The sequence below is a fragment of the Polyodon spathula genome, chromosome 1 (genome assembly GCF_017654505.1).
Source record: "Polyodon spathula isolate WHYD16114869_AA chromosome 1, ASM1765450v1, whole genome shotgun sequence".
Lineage (NCBI taxonomy): Eukaryota > Metazoa > Chordata > Actinopteri > Acipenseriformes > Polyodontidae > Polyodon > Polyodon spathula.
In genome coordinates this window covers 40,488,460-40,509,010 of record NC_054534.1, presented here as the reverse complement: position 1 = coordinate 40,509,010, position 20,551 = coordinate 40,488,460, and the positions used below count along the sequence as shown (strand labels likewise).

At 38.5% G+C, this 20,551-nt stretch overlaps 1 protein-coding gene across 1 annotated transcript in view; it reads right to left on the bottom strand.

Moving 5' to 3' along the window:
- The window catches only part of LOC121318768 (FERM domain-containing protein 3-like), a 136,397-nt gene that overhangs the window by 71,096 nt on the left and 44,750 nt on the right, over nucleotides 1-20,551 (bottom strand). Inside the window, exon 2 of the mRNA XM_041255806.1 lies at nucleotides 2,607-2,711. Coding sequence (XP_041111740.1) covers nucleotides 2,607-2,711 — 105 coding nt within the window. The remainder of the gene's footprint in view (nucleotides 1-2,606; nucleotides 2,712-20,551) is intronic.

Here is a 20,551-nt window from a genome sequence, read left to right as displayed (position 1 = left end):
GCTGACGCAAAGGCAAGGGCACATTTTAAGAATAAAATTATTTTTTATCAAGAAAGAAAATGCTCAAATACAGAAATGTAGCTTCTCATTCCTAAAAGTAAGTTATTTCTTGCTTACTTTATTTTTAGTTTTATACAAAATGTGTTTTTACTGTGTCACTTTATTTCAAAATAGGACCCTTAGTTTTAACACAGAGACGTGTCAAAAGTAAATTGGACACGTATTTGGTGATGTGTGGTCAGTAGCCCGACACATCCAGGTGTTTCTACAGGGCTTCTTCCTGTGTTTCATGCCCAACACCTGCCACTTCAGAATATGTTTATGGATTATGAAGCACAGCACATAGACCACTTTCAGTAGATAGAGAGTTGTGGAATCTCAGCTTTACAATGACCAAGTTAATCCCCAGAAACGAATGCAATTCTAAAAGTTTGTCAGCCAAAGGAATATGACTATTTATGTTGGTAGTTAAGTGATAGTAGCAGTAGTTTATTTTACAAAACGTTCATATACTGTACTGTACCTAATAAGTATATTTTACACACCATTAAGGGGAGCCTTTAAAATGTATAAGCCTTTGCCAAACATTTTAAATAGTGATGCTATGCATCGAAATAGTTGTATCAGTAGTGGTGGTAACAGTATGCAGATAAACATTTTACTGTGCCATTTCTGGCTTATTTCGCTCTTGCTTTCCCCTAAAATTATTCTTTAATTGCATAATTCCAGAGTGGTATACCTTAGTCATTATTAATCATCATCTCATACCTCACTGCCAATTAAAACTGAAGAGTTTTTTGTGGTTTGAGTGGTTCCACACTTCTTGCAAGAGCATGAAAGCATTATCACTAAAACATAAGGATACCTAAATAATTTACAATCCGTTACTAGTATCAGCAGGCACTGTGCTGTCTCTTGGAAAACTGTACTGAATGTCTGTTTCTATTGCTATGGCAACCAAGTCTTAACTGTTTTGTTTTTTGGGGTTGCGCAATGAGGAGAAAGAAATCTTCTGTGTTATTTTCTGAAATTGATCTTGTGGACTGTAAGCTAATACATTAATAAAGTTACCAGCTGAAAACTACTTCTTATAACGAACATTTGGTTTTGGATCATTTTGTACATTAGATTTTTTGTAAATTATGCAGCAATAATGTAACAGAGCCTTTCTCTCCAAAGTGTCACAATTTTCTAATTTCAAAACTAGATATAATCAATTTAACAATGGATTCCCATGGATTCAAATTCTCACTTGTTTATTTCAATTTTTTTTTTTTAATTGCAACACGTGTTTTCCTCCTTTCAGAAAAAGAACACTGTGTTAATAACACTGTAAATAGCTGCGTGGGTTTCTCCTATAGTACAGAGCCAATAAGAAACATAGCAAATTCCCAGCTGCCCCTTTCAACTCTCACTAATGAAGTGGCTCACAGATGGGACAAAAACAAACACTTAACTATATGTTGTTGACCACAATCAACCTAAAAAAAAAACAAAACATACACAAAATAAAAAACATATATAGGATAGATACTATTTAACATATAAGTACATTACTCTAGCCGCACTGTATGTACTTACTGTACACTTTTGTAGTTTATTTTTCTTTAATTCCACATAGTTACACAAAAAAGCATGTCAAGTGCAGAGTAGTTTTGTTAAATTCATGTATAGAGACTTCTATCCTCACAATCACAGAATTACAGTACAGTGCTGCTCTTTTATACCGCGGAATCGGTTTCAAGCCCTCAAAAGCCTCTTCTTCAGGTGTGAGTGGAAATTTAAAGAAACAGATATTCATTTCATAACTATAATTATGTTATAATAATTATGTAATTATGTGCTAAGTGTATGTAGAAAATATTAAATATTAGTGTTATACTATCAAGTACACTCAACGCATCCTCTAGTTATAGTTAGTATTCGACAAGTGCTTTGGTCTCTGCTTGTTTTAAAGTCCTGGACTCAGTGGCAGGCTGCTTTCACTATGATGTCCATGGACTCTTTGTGACATTTGTTTATCCAATCTGTACCATATTGTTTATCACAGATTAACAGCAGTTGGAATACCATTGAAAGTGAATGGCATAGAGATTCCACATGTCATATAATAAATGGGAACTACAGTATAACTACTTGTAGTTAATATACCTGTATTTTGTAGTATGTCTAAAACAAAATCTAAACATTTTAAGGCAACATAATACTCAGAGGAGACACAGCTATTGGAAAGGGTTTGCAGACATTTTGTAGACATCAAGCCATCTGAACATCTCATCTGATTCATATGTTTATTTATGATTGTATTTATTTGTTTATTTATTTATTCTTTATTTAGTCATGTAAAAACATACTGAGACTATACATCTCCTTTTCAATGAGAGATGACCATTCAGGCTGAAAATATGTGGGATTCTCAGGTGCCATAAAATGTACACAATCTTTCAAATCCATGGTGTAAATGAATCATTACTGAATTGACAACTGGCTAATATAGTTGTATCATTTTGTCATGGAGACTTGCATTTCATTTTGAATTAGTTACTGTGTAGAAAGGTAGTAAGGCAGAAAGTGTTTCAATGTGTTAGTGTATTTTAGTCACATACCCGCTGTTTTTCTGGGTCAACATATCTGATACCAAAATAATCCTTCTCTAGGAGACTGTAATGGTTGCAGACATGATCCAGGAGGTACTGGCCTTTTGTGTCTCTCTGAAAAATAAACAAGAGGGAAAGAAACACACCTGATGAGACTGAATTCCAACACCATTTACCGGTAAGTCTATTAAATCCTATTAAGACTGCAAAGACAGAGAAACAATATCTGTTATCTCAACTAAGAAAGTAATATATTTACAAGGTGTAATCCTGTGTAAAACAAATAAGTGAAGATAACTGATACTGACCTTATAAAAAATGTACCTTAAACACATAAGTGCAATATATTTATTATATAACTCGTAGCATATATCCTGAATTAAGCAGTTGGAATGAAAACCTTTACTATACAGGACGGAGCTATTTAGATGAGTCACTTGCCCCTGTTATGTTAAACCTTGTAGTTTCTTTACAACAAAACCTCCTTTCTACTGACGCTAGATTGGCATAGGGGTTGAGCAGTGTTACTGGTGTTGCCCTAGAAAGAGATTGTATGACTTTCCCATGGTTTTTGTGTGCACTGATCATGGTTTATTGTACTTCGATGTCATTTATGATACATACCATGCTTTCATTATATTTAGTTACTGTATTTTTACAATGACTACTTTGGGGCTACTTAAAGAGTACATACGGACCTTTTTATTTTATTGTGTTACGTGTTCCCATGTGTTACTACAACTGTTTATGTAAGGTGTGTCTATTGTTTAATATATATTTTTTACATATTTTAAACAGTTTTTTAAACTTTTAGATTGCATTTCCTGCCTCAAGATGGCTTCACATGTACCTGCATAGACCTCTCAAAACTACATTTCCCATCATCCTAGAGCTCACTGGTAAATCCTTCTCAGTTACGTACAGTATGTGAGCAGGATGATAATGGAAAATGTAGTTCTGAGAGGTTCATGCGAAGCCGTCTTGAGGCAGGGAAAATTTTAAAGTTTAAAAAAGTGGACGTAAACAGTTGTAACAACATATGGGAACATGTAACACAATAAAATAAAAAGGTCCTTATGTACCCTTTAATGTCATTTATATAATTCTACACCACTTTAAATAATTAAAACAGGGCACTATAGATACATTTAAAATAACAAAAATACACCAGACACTTACATGCCTGGTCAGAGAAGCTGACTTTCACAACCTAGGCCCACAAAGAGATGATCTGGACGCACTTAACAGTAAATAGATCCACTGAATGGACCCCAAAGTTTACAGATTTACAAAGTAAAAACAAAGATCTTGGTTCATTATTTGTGAACAGTATTTCCCAACATAAAGGTGGCTATTGATTGTTAATTTTATTTTATAGCGAAAAATCTATTTTTTGAGTTTGTTCCAAAAATCAATAATGCCCACCAGGACATTCCTCCCATAGCATCTAGGCCATAACTAGCATAACATTACCTGTCTGATCAAGAGCCTACTAGTCATATAGTATTGCTTAAATAATTAAAAATACAGCACCAAACATTGTTTAATATTTTATGATATCCATTCCCATTCACCAGCCGTGCTTATTTTATGCACCCTCACTCCTGGAATGCATATCATAAAACATGTAATAATGCTATGTATCCTCAATCTATTTATTACCTATGGTAGTAAATGTGGACAAGTCCAGTTGAAGGCATTGATCTTACCCATTTGCTGGATGGATAAGCAGAATTTTGATCAGCGTCTAACAATGTATATCAGATGGTATTCTATTATAGTTAATGCTGGGAGGGACCCTGGAGTTAGCATAATATAAGGGCTTTAATATAATATACAAAAGCACTAACATATTTACTTAAATGTAGATGCCGAAATATCCAGTAAAAATGTACAGTGCTTAATACAGTTTTCAGAAAATAAAGAAGGCTCTTTTAGTATCATCTGCAGTATTTATTTTCTGCTACCCTTAGAAAAGTTTTCCATGGTAAAAGCATAGAAAAGTATAATAAAGCATAGTGAAAGCATGGTCGAGCATTGGTAAGCACTGTTAAGCTCAAAGAGAATAAAGCATATTAACAATGTGAAGAAAAATGTTAAACTATGGTACTAGTTGTACCATGGGAAAATTACCAAGCAAATTTATTGTGGAAAACATTTATAAGGTAAGGGTGGTGCTGGTGCTGCACATGGCTTTGCTTACTGTAGATACAAAAAAAACTGAATGTGTCAATTACACTGTAAAAACTGCTTCTGCTTCCAGCTAAATGCTCTCTTTGTTAGTGACTGCACAAATCTCTAAGCAAAAATCCCTTATCCGCACAGGGTACCACAATCTAAATCAAAGTGGCATCTCTCAGGCAATAACACCAGTCAAAATTAAATTTACTGGCATACTAAGATAGCATCCGATCACAGCCACAGGGCAATTTAGGCTGTATTCTTATTTATATTCTGCAGTTTGTTGACAACAAAATTATAAATGTATTGGACAAAAAATGGTTCTGTAAATTTGTTGTGTAAATTACATGAATTCTGTAATATATAAACAGTATATCACATATGCTAGCTTCAGTCATGATGGGCAAGGCAGCAGATGATATTATGCAGACTTGATAAAGAGCTGATAGAAGCTGGCTGCTTGGCAAGTGCTTCTGTCACAAAATTTTAGCCACCAAAAAAAACCTGAGCACCTTGCAGACAAGGAATTAATGTCCATGTTTCTGTTTTGTAAACAGGTCCATGTACAAACAAAACAGTCCTGTACTGGGAGTTAATATGTACAGAAAGAATGAGTTAATTATTACTGTAACCTGATTTGAATTATTTTCACAACAACAAAAGCATATTTTTATAACAAAGGCTATGTTAAGCCTCAAACCTTTTTTTTTTTAAATTGCACTACAACTAGGGTGTCTGATTTCACCCAATTTAACCTGATTTTTTCCCCCAAAATGCTTTTTTCTGCATTCGGGCTAAACCCGAAAACTCCCCGAATAGGCACATACTGTATAAGAATAAACACATGCGCAGTTGTCTGCGATTCAAATGCAGAGCAGAACATGCGCCGATGACAGTAAGCTGATTTACCTATTAGAAAAACGTGGATTCTTTATAAATATATATAAAATTACAGCAATATAACTTTAAGGTTTTTGCTTTTTTGGCCTTTTCTTGCCAGTTATTTGTTTTATGAGTGTGTGTTTAAGCCAAGAGCATTTAGATGTAAAAGTCGATTGCTTCTCTTTGTAAAACAGCGTGGAGTTTAGTTGTTTAGTTTTCCCGTATGTTGTGTGTGCAATTATACTTGCAACTCCACTACAAAATAAAACTTAATTGGAACAGAGAAATGACCCCATATACATTGTGTGTGTGTGTGTGTGTTTGTGTGTGTGAGAGAGAGAGAGAAATAGGGAAGAGAGACAGATGTCATCAAAAGTTTGCATACCCCAATGTGTGGAAATATACACTCGTTGGGGATTTAAACTGTTGATGACAACTTTGTTGTCAACACTTTGTGCTTAAGCATTTGTTTATTTCTTTCTAAATAAAACCTGATATCTACCCGAATATTTATTCTTTCTTGATTATAGATTATAAAAATCCACCTGATTTTTTCATTAAATAATTCTACCCGATTTTTTAAAAAGCACTCACTGGAATTTGGAAAAAAAAATCACCAGTAAATCAGACGCCCTAACTACAATTGTACATTTGAAAACTATTGCCAAAGCAAAGCCTTTTTCAATCAGTTTCAGCTAAATGTCAGGGTTGATGAGGTAAGTCAAAGCAAACACTGGCTTAGCTGCTTGTCGAAGCATTACAACTGTAAAGTTAAACACTGAAAAACCTGACAGGTCAGTACCCCAAAGAATAATGTCCTGTAATAAGCACCAAGCTGGTACTGTTTATGTAAGCTGAAATGTGCAGTAAGTGCTCCAGGGGAGCTAAGGTAGTCAATTGCTTTATGTCATGAGATGCTCATAAATGGATCCTCTTAGCTCACACTGCAGTTTGTTTCATACCGCTTTTTCAATAACGGCATCTGACACCCAGTGTGCTAGATGTTGCTTCGACAGGGCTTGACCTCTAGAGCGGGACCCATAGCAGACAAACAGCTGGTTGGACTGTCTCTGGGACGCTGTCCTATCCACGTAACAGCGCACAGCCCAGACCGGGCAAAGCGTGTGCTGTCTGCGATCCTCCTCTGACTCATGCGGGGGAGGTCTGAAAGCTTCCAAAACCACTGGTTGGTTAATATGGAATGAAGAGACCACCTTTGGCAAAAAGGCGGGGTTAGTTCTTAATGTTACTCATAATGTTAATGTTACCTGTTACCAGTGAAAACCATATATGTATCATCGATGGACAGCACATGAAGCTCACTTACTCTTCTGGCAGACGTAATGGCTAATAAAAACACCGCTTTGAGGGAAACAGGGCGCAGCTCTGCTGAGGCCATGGGATCAAATGGAACCCATAAAGTACCCCCAGCACCAGCTCCAGATCCCACTTAGGGACCATGCACTGCCAGTAAGTGTGCCCCAGCGGACACAGAGTCAATTTCGTGGCACACCGATATTGCTGCCAAGTAGACCTTCACAGTAGATGCAGATTTTCCCACATCAAACAGGTGTTAGAGGGTTAGAATTGTCTCAATAGGGCAGGTCACAGGGTTGTAGCAATGCACCAGTTTTGGAAAACCTTCCATTTATACGAATACTGGGCTCAGGTGCTAGGCGCCCTAGCAGACTGTAGTGTCTCTACCACTGCGTCTGGCAGACCTCATCTGGATAGACAGCTCCGTTCAACAACCAAACCCAGAGTTGGAGCTGGGCCAAGTTCGGGTGTCATAATAACCCCTCCACTTGGCTCAGGAGGTCCTTGCACAGCAGGAGCTGCCATGGTTGGCCCAACAACATGTTGGAGAGGAGAGCAAACCAGGGGCGCCTCAGCCATCTGGGTGCGACCAGCAAAACCTGGCCTTTCTCCACCCTGATCCTCTCAGTGTAAGGGGTAATAGCGGTAGCGGAGGAACGTATACAAGAGCCAGTGTGGCCAGAGGTGAGCTAGTGCGTCTACTCCAAGGGGACCACCTTCTCTCTCCATATAGAACCATAAGGGGGCAATGAGTGGACTTGGCTGTGGCAAAGAGGTCGACTTGTGCTGTACAACCTTAGGGTGCAATCTCCAGTCTGAGCTGTCTGGAGCTCCTCTGGACAGGAGGTCTGCTCCTCTGTTGTCCACACCAGGGAGGTGAACCGTCCTGATGGAACGCAAGTTTCTGTGCATCCAAGACAAGAGTCTGTGCACCACATGGTGAAGGCCAGGTGAGTGAAGGCCTCCTTGGTAGTTTATGTAGGCTACCACTGTTGTGTTGTCCGTCCAGACCAGCATGTGTTTGTGTGCTAACTGCTGATGAAAATGAGATAGCGCTAGGGCTACTGCTTGCAGTTCTTGGGCATTTATATGCGCTTGCTGCCAAGGTCCCTTCCACTGACCTCATATTCCCCTCCCATTCCAGACCGCTCCCCAGCCCAGGCTGGAGGCGTCCGTAGTGACAACTTCCCTTCTGTGAGAGGAGCTGAGGGGAGATCCGAGGCGCAGATTGCTGGGGTGGAGCCACCACTCCAATGTCTTCCGGCATTGACTGGACACTCACACTAGCAGGTGTTGATCGCGGACCCAGTGCACCTTGAGCGTTTTCAGCCAAGCTTGAAGCGTGCGCATTCTCAGCAGCCCTAGATGAAGGATTCTCAAGGTGGCTGCCAGCAGCCCCAACAACCTTTCAAAAGTTCTGACCTGTAGAACTGTAGAACAGCATACTCCCTGAATTGGGAGAGTGAGGCAAGCATTCTCACAAAGTTCAATTTGATCCCCAGGAACACTGTGGACTGAGACGGTATGAGGTTGCTCTTCTGTTGATGTATGCAGAATCCTAACTTTGTCACATGATCTATGACCTGTCTGGTGTGCGCCTCGGTGCGTGCTTTAGAACGCGCGCAAAGAAGTCAATCTTCCAGGTAGTTCAAGATCCGAATACCCCGCAGCATGAGTGGAGCCAATGCTGCATCCATGCACTTTGAAAAAGTGCGGGGCACCAGCGAGAGGTCAAACGTCAGAATGCAGAATTTGTACGTGCTGCCTTGAAAGGCAAAGCGTAGATATTTTCTGTGCGCAGGACGCATCAGGATATGGAAGTAGGCATCTTGCAGGTCGATCGATGTGAACCAGTCGCCCGGCTGTACGGACTGGAGGATACGCTGTGTGGTCAACATGTTTAATTTCCTTTGTTTGAGGAACATGTTGAGGACCCTGAGGTCCAGAATAGGTCGGAAGCCGCCGTCCCTCTTGGGCACCAGGAAGTACCTTGAGCCTGGAGTAGAACCCGCTGAGGGCATTGCTTAGATTTACTAAGCGCACTGCATGCTTTTGGTGGAATTACAGAGCCTAACTGTGTCTCATAGTCGTTAGCACCCAGGAGTCCTGGGTGCAGCCATGCCATGGATCGTGTCCAGTGGTCAGTCTGGTTGTGAGGGAGGAAGGTGGCAGCCCGAGCCCCTCAGGGGCAGTCTCCCTTGGGCTTGGGAGGGCACATAATTTTTAGGCCCTGGCCTCGGTCTCCAGCTGGAGAACCAGTTACCCCTGGCCGGCAGTGGCTCCTTCCCACCAGCTTTTCCTCTGCCTGCTTGTTTGGCCTGAGGAGGAGGATGGCGTTCAGGCCCAGCTGCCCCAGCAGTGTGTTGCCCCCTAGGGTGTTGGCAATAGGCAGGAAGGCGCGAGAACTTTGAAGCGACCTCTTTGGCCTTGTGGGACCTCTCAAGGCTCACATCCACAGTCACTCCGAATGTCTGCCCCACTGTTATAGGGGCATCCAGCAACGCAGCCTTCTGTCTCCACCACTTTGGCCTGGGTCAGCCAAATATGTCGGCTGGCAGCCACCAGCGCCACCAGAAACCTCCCTGATGCCTGACCTAGCTCCCCCATCAGGTCAGTCATTACTCCCGTCACTGCCTGAAGTTCCCCCGCATCTGTCTCCGTTGCTCCCCTCCTGCAGTCTTGCTGCTAACTGTGACTGGTAGAGCATCAAAATAGACATAGCATTCGCCGTTCTGACCAACTGCGCCGCTGAAGCATATGCTTTCTTTAGCATTGCATCGGTTGTCCTGATTGGCTTGGCTGGGAAGGTAGGGTCTTTATCCCCTCTGGAGAAGGTGGATCCTCGCACCAGCACAGTGACCGTGTCCCCGATAGGCCAGGCCAGCTTCTTGGGCTCTGGCGGTGTGCAGCAGGGAGCCAGAGGGAGCGGACGGGTGGTTCCAGGAAGTGCGAACCAGCTCCACAAAGTACTCACAATAACATTTTAATTTACTTAAACAAAAGTTGCTTTTTATTGTAAATTAATTTATACTGTAATACATACAAGATACCATAAGATGCTTAAGTGCATTGTAAAATAATAGTGAACTGTAGTTGTGATGGGAGTTAAGGGTTTTGTGTTGTGATTCAGCCTCCTGACAACAGAGGGCCAAACCAAGGATGCCCATGCAAAGATCACTTGAACATGATTGAAGGCATCCTTGTGTGGGACAACAGTGCAGGTACACTAAACCCGGTCACTCAGATCAAGTGTTTATTAAAAACACCTACCATTCGTGGATAGGTGGTTCACTGTTCTCAAGGGTGGGGTTGTGAGTTCAAAGGGAAGTGTATTGTTGTACTTAGGGGCTGGCGTTCAGATTTATGAATGGAAGAGAGAGCGAGATGTGGAGGGGAGGACTACAAAGATTAACCGTGTGGTTTATCTTTTTAGAAGGGACTGACAACTGAAGAGCGAGGAAGAGGCTGATGACCGATGGAGTCCCCGTCCCTCAACCTGATCCTGTTTTTTGTGTTTTGATTAATTCTCACTCCCTGACCCAGCACGTTTTGTTAACTTTTTTGTTTAAATAAACTATTACCCTATCCAGAGACAATCACAATGAAATACTTGTTTCAAACTCCCTTATTTATCCACTCCAATCACAGCAGTATAAACATGTGTTCACTTAAAATCAAAGATACGATCCTAATAAAAGTGTCAGTATGAACATTCTATCTGTATATAAAAAAGGGGTCAGTACAGTTAGGAATTCCTTCCATAACAGTGCCAATAGGGCGTGGAGCCACTATTCAGGGTAGCACTGGTGCAAAGTGTACAAATTGTTTATGGGTGATGCATGACCATTGTTTAATGATTACTAATGTGCCTCTAAATCCTTCAGGGAGGTTGGGTTGTAACTCTGGAATAAAGTCTGTTACCCAAAATGGCCAATAGAGTCATCCTTTATTTTGAAACTGATCCTCATGAAACATCAGCCATTTTGAATACAGAAAGACCTGCCAGCCAAGCACCTTTAGTCACATTCTGTGAGATCTGCTGTCATGCCCTCTCACTTTACAGTAAGTGCTTTTACATTTCAGATCTGTTCCTTCTCACATTTGAAACTAGTTTTTTATTCTGATTTTATTGCCTGGGGTAATTGCTTTTAATTGATCCCTCATTACACCAGATTCTATAAATTAGCCATTCCCAGGTGGTAATCGCAAAGATCCCATCAGAGTTTTATGCTGGGACTCCATTTGAAGGTGCCATGCACAGGTAGACTGCTGAATAAACAACAGTTGTGGACCAATTGTAGGGAAATGTATCAACATTTTATTTACCGTAAAACTTTAAATAAACGCCCCAACATTTATTTACTATATTTGCCAGTAGCCCCAGTGCCTATTGGAGACCAGCGACTATTTGAGGATCTGTGTTTGTGACAGGCTGGTAAGTGGATAGAGGCCCAGAGACAGACTGCAGTTCAAAAAAATAGTGCTTTTATTACAAATAAACACAAAATAAAAGGGCACAATGACAAAAATAAAGATATTTAAACACAAATAACCAAACAAAGCAAAACTTACAAAAACAACAAACCACAAACACCCACCAACTTGCTTTCTCAGCTCTCTCCTCTTAATGGGAAGCAGAGGCCTCCTTTTATGTCAGGTGGCTGGGCACTGATTGATTGTTAATTAAGCTAATCAACTAATCAACCCCAGCCACCTGAACACAATAAACCCAGGCAGGTAAGGGAATTTAACCCCATCCCTGCCAATTTATAAAGGGCAGAGCTTTGCTCTGCCACAGTGTTTATTATGTAAGATCATTAACATCTGCAAATACTTCAGATGCAATCATGAAAAAAAGCTGCCTGAACACAACCTTATAGAAATGACATAAGTAAATTACAACATTCCAGCAACGTCATTTAAGATATTATTTTTATTTACCAGATCGCAATGTGTTTGGCTGTAATCAGTTTAGTCTACTCTCTTCCTGAGGAATGTCTGACAGTCCATTGTTTTTCAATCAGCCTTTTGAAAGGCTGGCGTCTGCTTGCCAGCTGCACTGCTTTGGTCAGTCAATTAGCATCAGGACTAGTGAAAATAAATACCAGAGACCTGGGCGTTTTACAATGCAACAAAATATGGAGTTGATGTTTTAGATCAGGTGGCACGGAAGTATTCAGGTGTTTTACAATGTATTGGACCTATCAGCCATCAACTCCTGGGTACTTTACAAAGAATGCATGGAGAAGAATTTACCAAGGATAGAATATATTTTACAGATAGAACCGGAATGTCGCAAGAATCATTTGGAACAGAGGTAGACTGTGAAGCGTGTACCCACAGCTGAAGCTGGTAACCCAGTTGAGAGCCGCAAGAGACGTCAATGCCAGGTTGGCAAGTGCAATAAAAATAAAACTTCAGACAGCTGTGCCCTGTGCTGAAAGGCAACATGGAGAAGCGCATTATCTGTGTTGATTGTGAACAGCCTTAGACTCAAGTTAAAGGAATACCTTTTTGTCAAAAAGAAATTAAACTTTTTTTTATAACTTGTGCTGTAAACTCCTTTAAAATGTTTTTTTTTTTCTAAATTTATTTAGCTACGTTGTTCCGTTGCTTTTGCTCATGTGATAATAAACCGATTGCTGTTGAAAAGTAAAAAATGTCGTTTCAGTTTTATAACTATGTACAGTATGTTGTAAACTAATGTTTGTTCAGATGTCTGTTCAATATTTATTTACATTTTCAAAAAGCCATCAGAATGACTGCTGTAGGGCTTCTAGGTATAGCTCCGGTCCTTCTAGTGTTAACACATATTATATTTATTGTTAACCCTCAGAACGTGTACATTGGTAAGCATGGAAAATCAATGAAAAATTAACCAGCAACAAATCTTCATTGCAAAACAACCTCATGAAATACTGTGTTACTACGAAAAATAAGTCCATACTGTTGGCCCACAACACACTCAAAAATTCTTCAAACTGTTTAAAGATTAACAATAAAATCAATACAAGTACCGGTTTTATCACAAAATCAAAGCAAAAGTGACAAACTTGTTTTTATAACATGTACATTGATAAATACAAACGCTGGAAAAGGAGCAAAATACAAATATCCATTGCAAGACTCAAATGCACAAAATACTGTTAATAGAAAATAAAACACATACAAATACACTAAAAGGCAACCCTGTTAATATCAGAAGACAAGTTTGCATTTTACTTACTTTCAGCATGCTCAAAAAAGCTTCACAACTGGTATTAAAATTAATAACGTCATTAATAAAACTATGCATTCTGTGTACCTTTTAAAATAAGTTAAATTCAGTTTTCTTATCATTCATCATGAGCTTCAGGGTCTCTTCATTGCTGTTGAAAAAAAACTGGCAAGCTCGCTGTACAGCCATGTGTGTGTATTGGCTGGAACATTCAGTATGACATGCATTATATTATTATTCATAACCCAGAGTTTAAAAGAGACTTCGCGTCTATTTACCATATTTCCCAGAAGCCCTGGCGCTTACTAGAGACCCGACGAGTAATGGAGACTGGCGAATATTTGAAGTTTTGCGGTAGTCATTTCTATTGTTAACCTTTATTTAATTACCCAAGATGGCTTTGGAAATATGTTCTTATTACATCTCTGCTAACAATCTTCCAGGATAATAAGTAGTGTATGCGTGTGCCTATCAGTATCAGAATTTCCATTTTTTTCGCGAAAGGTCAAACAAATAGAAACATGGAAAATATAGTCTTTGTTATAGTTTTACATCTTCAGGCCAGTGGCTTATTACCAAATAACAGTTTTTTAAAAGTAAGCAAGTAATGTTTCAGCACCCGTTTGGTGGTGCTGATGGGATATGTGCCAATGGCGCCATACAGTAGTGTGGCAAAGCGTAAGCCTTGCACAATGGAATATGTAGTTTATTGTATGTTTTTGTGTTAATTGTTAATATTGATTTAATTGTTTAGCTGCTGTGGCGCTCCACTGGGGACGATTACCCGTCTGCGTGGAGCAGCAGCTGAAAGCAATCAGCTGTTCCCGCAGGCGGGTGGGCGTGTCTCAACGGAGCGTCAGTATAAAAGCATGGCGATCGCTGTGATCGGGGCTGCTGCAAGGCCTGCCGTTTTCACGGCACCTTTTGAGTTATAGTTTGGGGTATTGTGTTTTATTTTGCACTTTTTTGTACGGTTTACTGTATTTGTCCTCTGTGCGTTACCATCGCTGGTAACGTCACATGACCGCCTTTATTTTACTTTCACTTTCTTTTTGTTGTTAATAAATCCTGCGCGCCTGTGCCGGCGTGTCAACACCACCTCAGTCTCTCTGTATGCTTGAACAGCGGCTACCCACGCGTGTGACCCGAGGAAGACCCTGTCACAAGTAGCTAAAAAAAAAATCTTTCACAGACCTTAATACACACTAATCTTGGAGTAGCCTTGCCTTCTTATGGTAGTCCCAGATCAGGGATAATTTGGGTCTGTGAAACCAGTGGTTAATGTTTAACCTACTTATCCTATACTTCCATCCCATTTGATGCCTTTATCAATCATATATCCATTTAATTTTGATTTGTACAAATTGTGCTGATCTAATGGAAGCATTTTCTTTCTGTTGTATCCAAGTGCCCACTAGATGAGATACAATTTCAGTTGGGCTGTATTTAATACAAAACTGACACCCTGTTGAAATCACATCATTAATTCTTAATGAGTCTAAAGCTGAAGATTAGCTGATAATTGTTCCAGTTCAACAATGCATGCTGGGTTAACTGATGCAGAATTCTTTAAATTCACATTTTCCTCTCCCAGCTGTCTCCATCAATGAAATGGACACGCTCTAAGATATCACAATCTTAAATGTCACATTCTCATATGAGTTTAGTTCCTCAGTGGGATTAAACTCTTGGCACAAATATGTCTGTGAGCCATATGTTCTGATCCTCTTTAATGGATTAAGATCTACTGCTGTTACTGTAGAAAGATCTTCGAGGTCTGCTGTTCAAATTAAGAGTGCCTGAGTACCAGCATTGGGTTACTCAAGATGTTCCAAATGGAAGCTTGGGTGTCGACAGCCTCAGTTAAAACCTTACTGTATGCTAAATACATAGGGTAAAGAACAGAAGATCATGCTCCACTCTAGTTTTTCACACTCACGGTGGTTTACACAAATACCTGTACAGGATTTGTATTTAATCCATAACTATATTTACTGTACAAAACCATCAAATCATGTACAAATCAGCTGGCAAATACACAGCTTGGAAACTATAAGGGAGCCAATTTTGTGTTAAAACCAATACAAATAAATGATCACATGGCTACACAACTTAGGAACACTGTTCCACTTAATATATGTTATAGGACACCGTTGGATATAACATGAGACTCTGGACTCCGTAGGCTTTATTTCCTGGCAAATTTTCAAAAATGAAAAAAGGATTACCTTATTTCCCTACATCGTTTCCAAAGACTTTGACTTGGTTTGTATGGAATAACAAACTCACCAATCTGGCTGTCCATCGCAGTTACTGTATAACAACATGCTTTTGATACATTCTTGATCTATGATGTATATCCCCTGGAAAGCTAAGTGCCAACAAAATTCAGTCATTATACTACATTATTAACGTCGGGGCATTGCAAATTAACAATGTCAGGTAGATCAGTGTGTCAGAAACACCAAAGTACATTACTGCATGTACACTATACAAAGAAAATCAGTAAAATTTAAAACAAAGCACTGTAAAACAGTTCCTACCGTGCTTTCTCAGTCTATGCTAAAGTAAAGTAAGTTGACAAGCATCATCCCTGTGTCAATACAATACAATACTTTTTCAAAAATGTTGTTTGTGCATAAACCGATATGGCCACATGACACATTTCTTTAAAAACCTTTCAAAATCTTCGGTCAAATGTAAGACTATCTTATAACGCCTTACAAAGTGCAGTTAGGTTAACGATAGGAAACAATATGTGCTTTATCCAAAAATTACCTTGCCTGCGACCTTTAACCTCTCCTTAAGTTAAAATGTAAAACTAGCTTATAATGGCTTACAGAGGCTATTTAGGTTAATGGTTACTATAGAACACAGACAGGAGCCCATATATGCTCTATGCAAAAATCACCTTGCCTGTGACCTTTGACCTCTCCTTAAGGTTAAATGTAAAATTAGCTTATAACTCCTTACAGTGTGTAGATAGGGTCATGGTTACTATGGTGTTTAAAGTTATAAATCATCATGAGATAATGAACTAATGCAGTATTTTGAATTGAAACTGCTCTATAAAACTGATCTGTTGCTGACACTTGTGCAGCAGTGCTTCAGCTTGCAAAAATTTCCAACTGGTACTGAGATTGGAAGCTGTAAAACTGCCTGGCAGTTCTAATTATTATTATTATTATTATTATTATTATTATTATTATTATTATTATTATTATTATTATTTATTATTATTATTATTATTAATAATAATAAACTCAATATCAAAGGGTCTAATACGTACAGCAGAATATGGTGACTTAAACTAATTCACCACAAAATATATACCCAGGAGTGTTTTGAAATTTAGCGAGCTGCTCTAAAAATGCATTTTAGAGATCTCATTTAAAGCTCTGTTTAAAGATATCGCTAAATCATTTTGAGATATCTCTAAATGTATTTTAGATATCTTCAAATATTTAGAGATATTTATAAATTAATTTCAGATAGTTCTAAATGATAATTTGGCTTGCCGTACTAACCAAAACACAGGGTGTATAAAATAAGAAATGACATTCCAAAAATAAAATGTTGATTTAAATAGAGGGGAAGGTCAGTAATCATAGATAAATAACCAAATAAATACGTTAAAGAGAAAAGGATTGGTAATGATAATTAATCAAATAAACAGTAAGTAAACAACAGCAATAGGTAATAAACATAAGGCGTGTTAATACCATAATACCTATAAACAATAATTATTTAAACCAGTAGAAAACAATATGAGCGATTCTTTAAAATGAAAACAAAAACAGACCTCAGGTAAGCTGTTAATATGCATACAAGTTGGAGAAGTCTCACACAGCTCACCCAGCCATTTACCGAACATGAATGTCTACAAACAGCAGTGCTCGAGTCCTGGCAGAGCGCACAGGAAGTTCCTGCACTTTTTTTGGTATCCGGAACAAGGTTCCCACACTTTTTGAAACCTTTTTTGAAAATAAATACAAATCTTTTCAAGCAAACTATTTTCGAAATTTGACCACACACATGTGAAAATGTATCAAAGTATATTGCCGTTGCCTCGTTCTGGACGTTGAGACAGCAAAATCACGCTGAGTGCGGTTAGACTCAGTAAACCCCTTGCGTGCTCATTGGAAAAGACAGTAACTGTGCGGATTGTACAGTAACAGTACGTGCATGTTTGTTATATAAATTCATGAAGACTTTTTATTTTTAGTTAATATATGTTTGAAACAGTAGTCTTACCATAGGTCAGAGAACCACTAGCAAACTCAGACCACAACATGGTCTCATTTGAAGTGCTTTTTAAAACCCCAAAAGCAATGACTAAAGCTAAGATTTACAATTTTAGAAAAGCAAACTATGAAGGTATGAAACAGAGACTAACAGAAGTAGATTGGAGTAAAATAGAGAAAACAGCCACAGAAAAAGGATGGCTGTTCTTCAAAAATGTAGTACTAGAGGTGCAAAACAATTACATCCGTAAAGTAGACATATCTAAATGTAAAAGTAAATTGCCAAAATGGTTTAATAGATCAATTAAAAAAAAAAAATTCAGCAAAAAAAGGCACTTTACAGAGCGTTAAAAAGGGACCAAAAACAAAGTACACAGAAAGAGTACACAACTGCAAAAGCAAGTCAAAAAGGAAGTTAGAAAGGCCAAGCGAGAAATAGAAATGAACATTGTAAGGGGGCTAAAATCAATTCCAAAAAGGTTTTTCCAATATTACAGCAGCAGGAGAACATTTAAAGAGGAGGTTAAATGTCTAAGAGATACAAATGGCTAAATCATAGATGAAGAAAAAAAATAGCAAATATATTAAATGATTACTTTTCACAAGTTTTTACAAAGGAGGATACAGACAACATGCCCCACATGTCATCCATTTGCTATCCAGTTTGAAATAACTTTAGTATAACCGAGGCAGAAGCAGGGCTGGATGAGATCCTCCCAATAGTACTCAAAGAAATGAAAGAAGTTATTTACAAACCGCTAACCAAGATCATGCAACAGTCTGTTGACACAGGGGTTGTACCGACAGACTGGAAAATTGTAAAAGTAATACCGATCCACAAAAAGGGAAACAAAACTGAACCAGGTAACTACAGACCAATAAGCCTGACTTCTATTATATGCAAACTTATGGAAACTATAATAAGATCCAAAATGGAAAATTACCTATATGGTAACAGTATCCTGGGAGACAGTCAACATGGTTTTAGGAAAGGGAGATCGTGTCTGACTAACCTGCTTGATTTTTTTGAGGATGCAACATCGATAATGGATAATTGCAAAGCATATGGCAGGTTTATTTAGATTTCCAGAAAGCTTCTGACAAAGTCCTGCATAAAAGACTAATTCTCAAACTGAACGCAGTAGGGATTCAAGGAAACACATGTACATGGATTAGGGAGTGGTTAAATTGTAGAAAACAGAAAGTACTGATTAGAGGAGAAACCTCAGAATGGAGTGAGGCAACCAGAGGAGTATCACAGGGATCAGTATTAGGTCCTCTGCTATTCCTAATCTACATTAATGATTTAGATTCTGGTATAGTAAGCAAACCTGTTACATTCGCAGACGACACAAAAATAGGAGGAGTGGCAAACACTGTTGCAGCAGCAAAGGTCATTCAAAATGATCTAGACAAGATTCAGAATTGAGCAGACACATGGCAAATGACATTTAATAGAGAAAAGTGTAAGGTACTGCACACAGGAAATAAAAATGTGCATTAAAATATCATATGGGAGATAGTGAAATTGGAGAAGGAATCTATGAAAAAGACCTAGGAGTTTTTGTTGATTCAGAAATGTCTTCATCTAGACAATGTGGGGAAGCTATAAAAAAGGCCAACAATTTGCTCGGATACATTGTGAAAAGTGTTAAATTTAAATCAAGGGAAGTAATGTTAAAACTGTACAATGCATTAGTAAGACTTCATCTTGAATATTGTGTTCAGTTCTGGTCACCTCGATAGAAAAAGGATATTGCTGCTCTAGAAAGAGTGCAAAGAAGAGCGACCAGAATTATTCCGGGTTTAAAAGGCATGTCATATGCAGACAGGCTAAAAGAATTGAATCTATTCAGTCTTGAACAAAGAAGGCTACATGGCGACCTAATTCAAGCATTCAGAATTCTAAAAGGTATTGACAATGTTGACCCAAGGGACTTTTTCGACCTGAAAAAAGAAACAAGGACCAGGGGTCACAAATAGAGATTAGACAAAGGGGCATTCAGAACAGAAAATAGGAGGCACTTTTTTTACACAGAGATTCGTGAGGGTCTGGAATCAACTCCCCAATAATGTTGTTGAAGCTGACACCCTGGGATCCTTCAAGAAGCTGCTGATGATATTCTGGGATCAGTAAGCTACTAACAACCAAACGAGCAAGATGGGCCGAATGGCCTCCTCTCGTTTGTAAACTTTCTTATGCTCTTATGTTCATATATTAAAGTTAAGAAAAGTAAAATTTGACCAGACTACTGATTTTACTATTTAAAAATGACAAAAGCAAATGTAAAAGAAGAAAAAAACATAAGAAAATATTAATGGATTAAACTTTTAATTATTATATACTGTGGGAAGAGGGATATCACTTTTGTTTCTATGCTACTATGTGCACTTACAGTCGTTTCAAGTTTTCTGCCTAATTGTTCGGAGCTGCATGCAGATCTTTGCCTAGGCATGTTATATAATCTTCAGTTTTGAACAATATCTTTTTTTAATTCAATAAAAAATGTTACTTTGTATAAACAGATAAGACAGTTAAAACAGTAAACTATTTATCGCTGATTTAATTTCAAACATCAGAAACTGTCAATCTTCGTTGTTGTTTTGGGGGAAATATCCACACATGTAAATGCAAAATTAGGACCAACAGCACTCTGGAATACAGCCTGCTATTTCGGGGATAGTATTGAAACGTGTTTTCACTGCTGAATTCAGTTTATAGTTTTTGCTTTTTGTAACGTTTTAAAGCTTCACTTGTTTGACTCAGTTTTACATTTATTATAAATGTAAACAACCCTTCAGTATCGCTGTCAAATGTGCTTTGAGAGTGACGTTATAGGGGCTATCAGAAAAATACAAATTTTTAAATAAACCTTCAATTAATGTCAATAAAGCACACTTTACGACTGTTTTTTTCATCTTTTATTCCTACACATTCTTGTGTGGGATAATTCTTAAAATAATTCTACAGATGTGGAGACAGTAGCTAACGTGCATTCTTAAGTTCATAGCCCTCCAGGCAGAAATTGCCTGCGGGAGGATGGGGATTTAACAGGTTAAATTTCCCTTACTGTGCGGCAGAGTCTATGCTCTAGAATTAAATAAAGATAGAC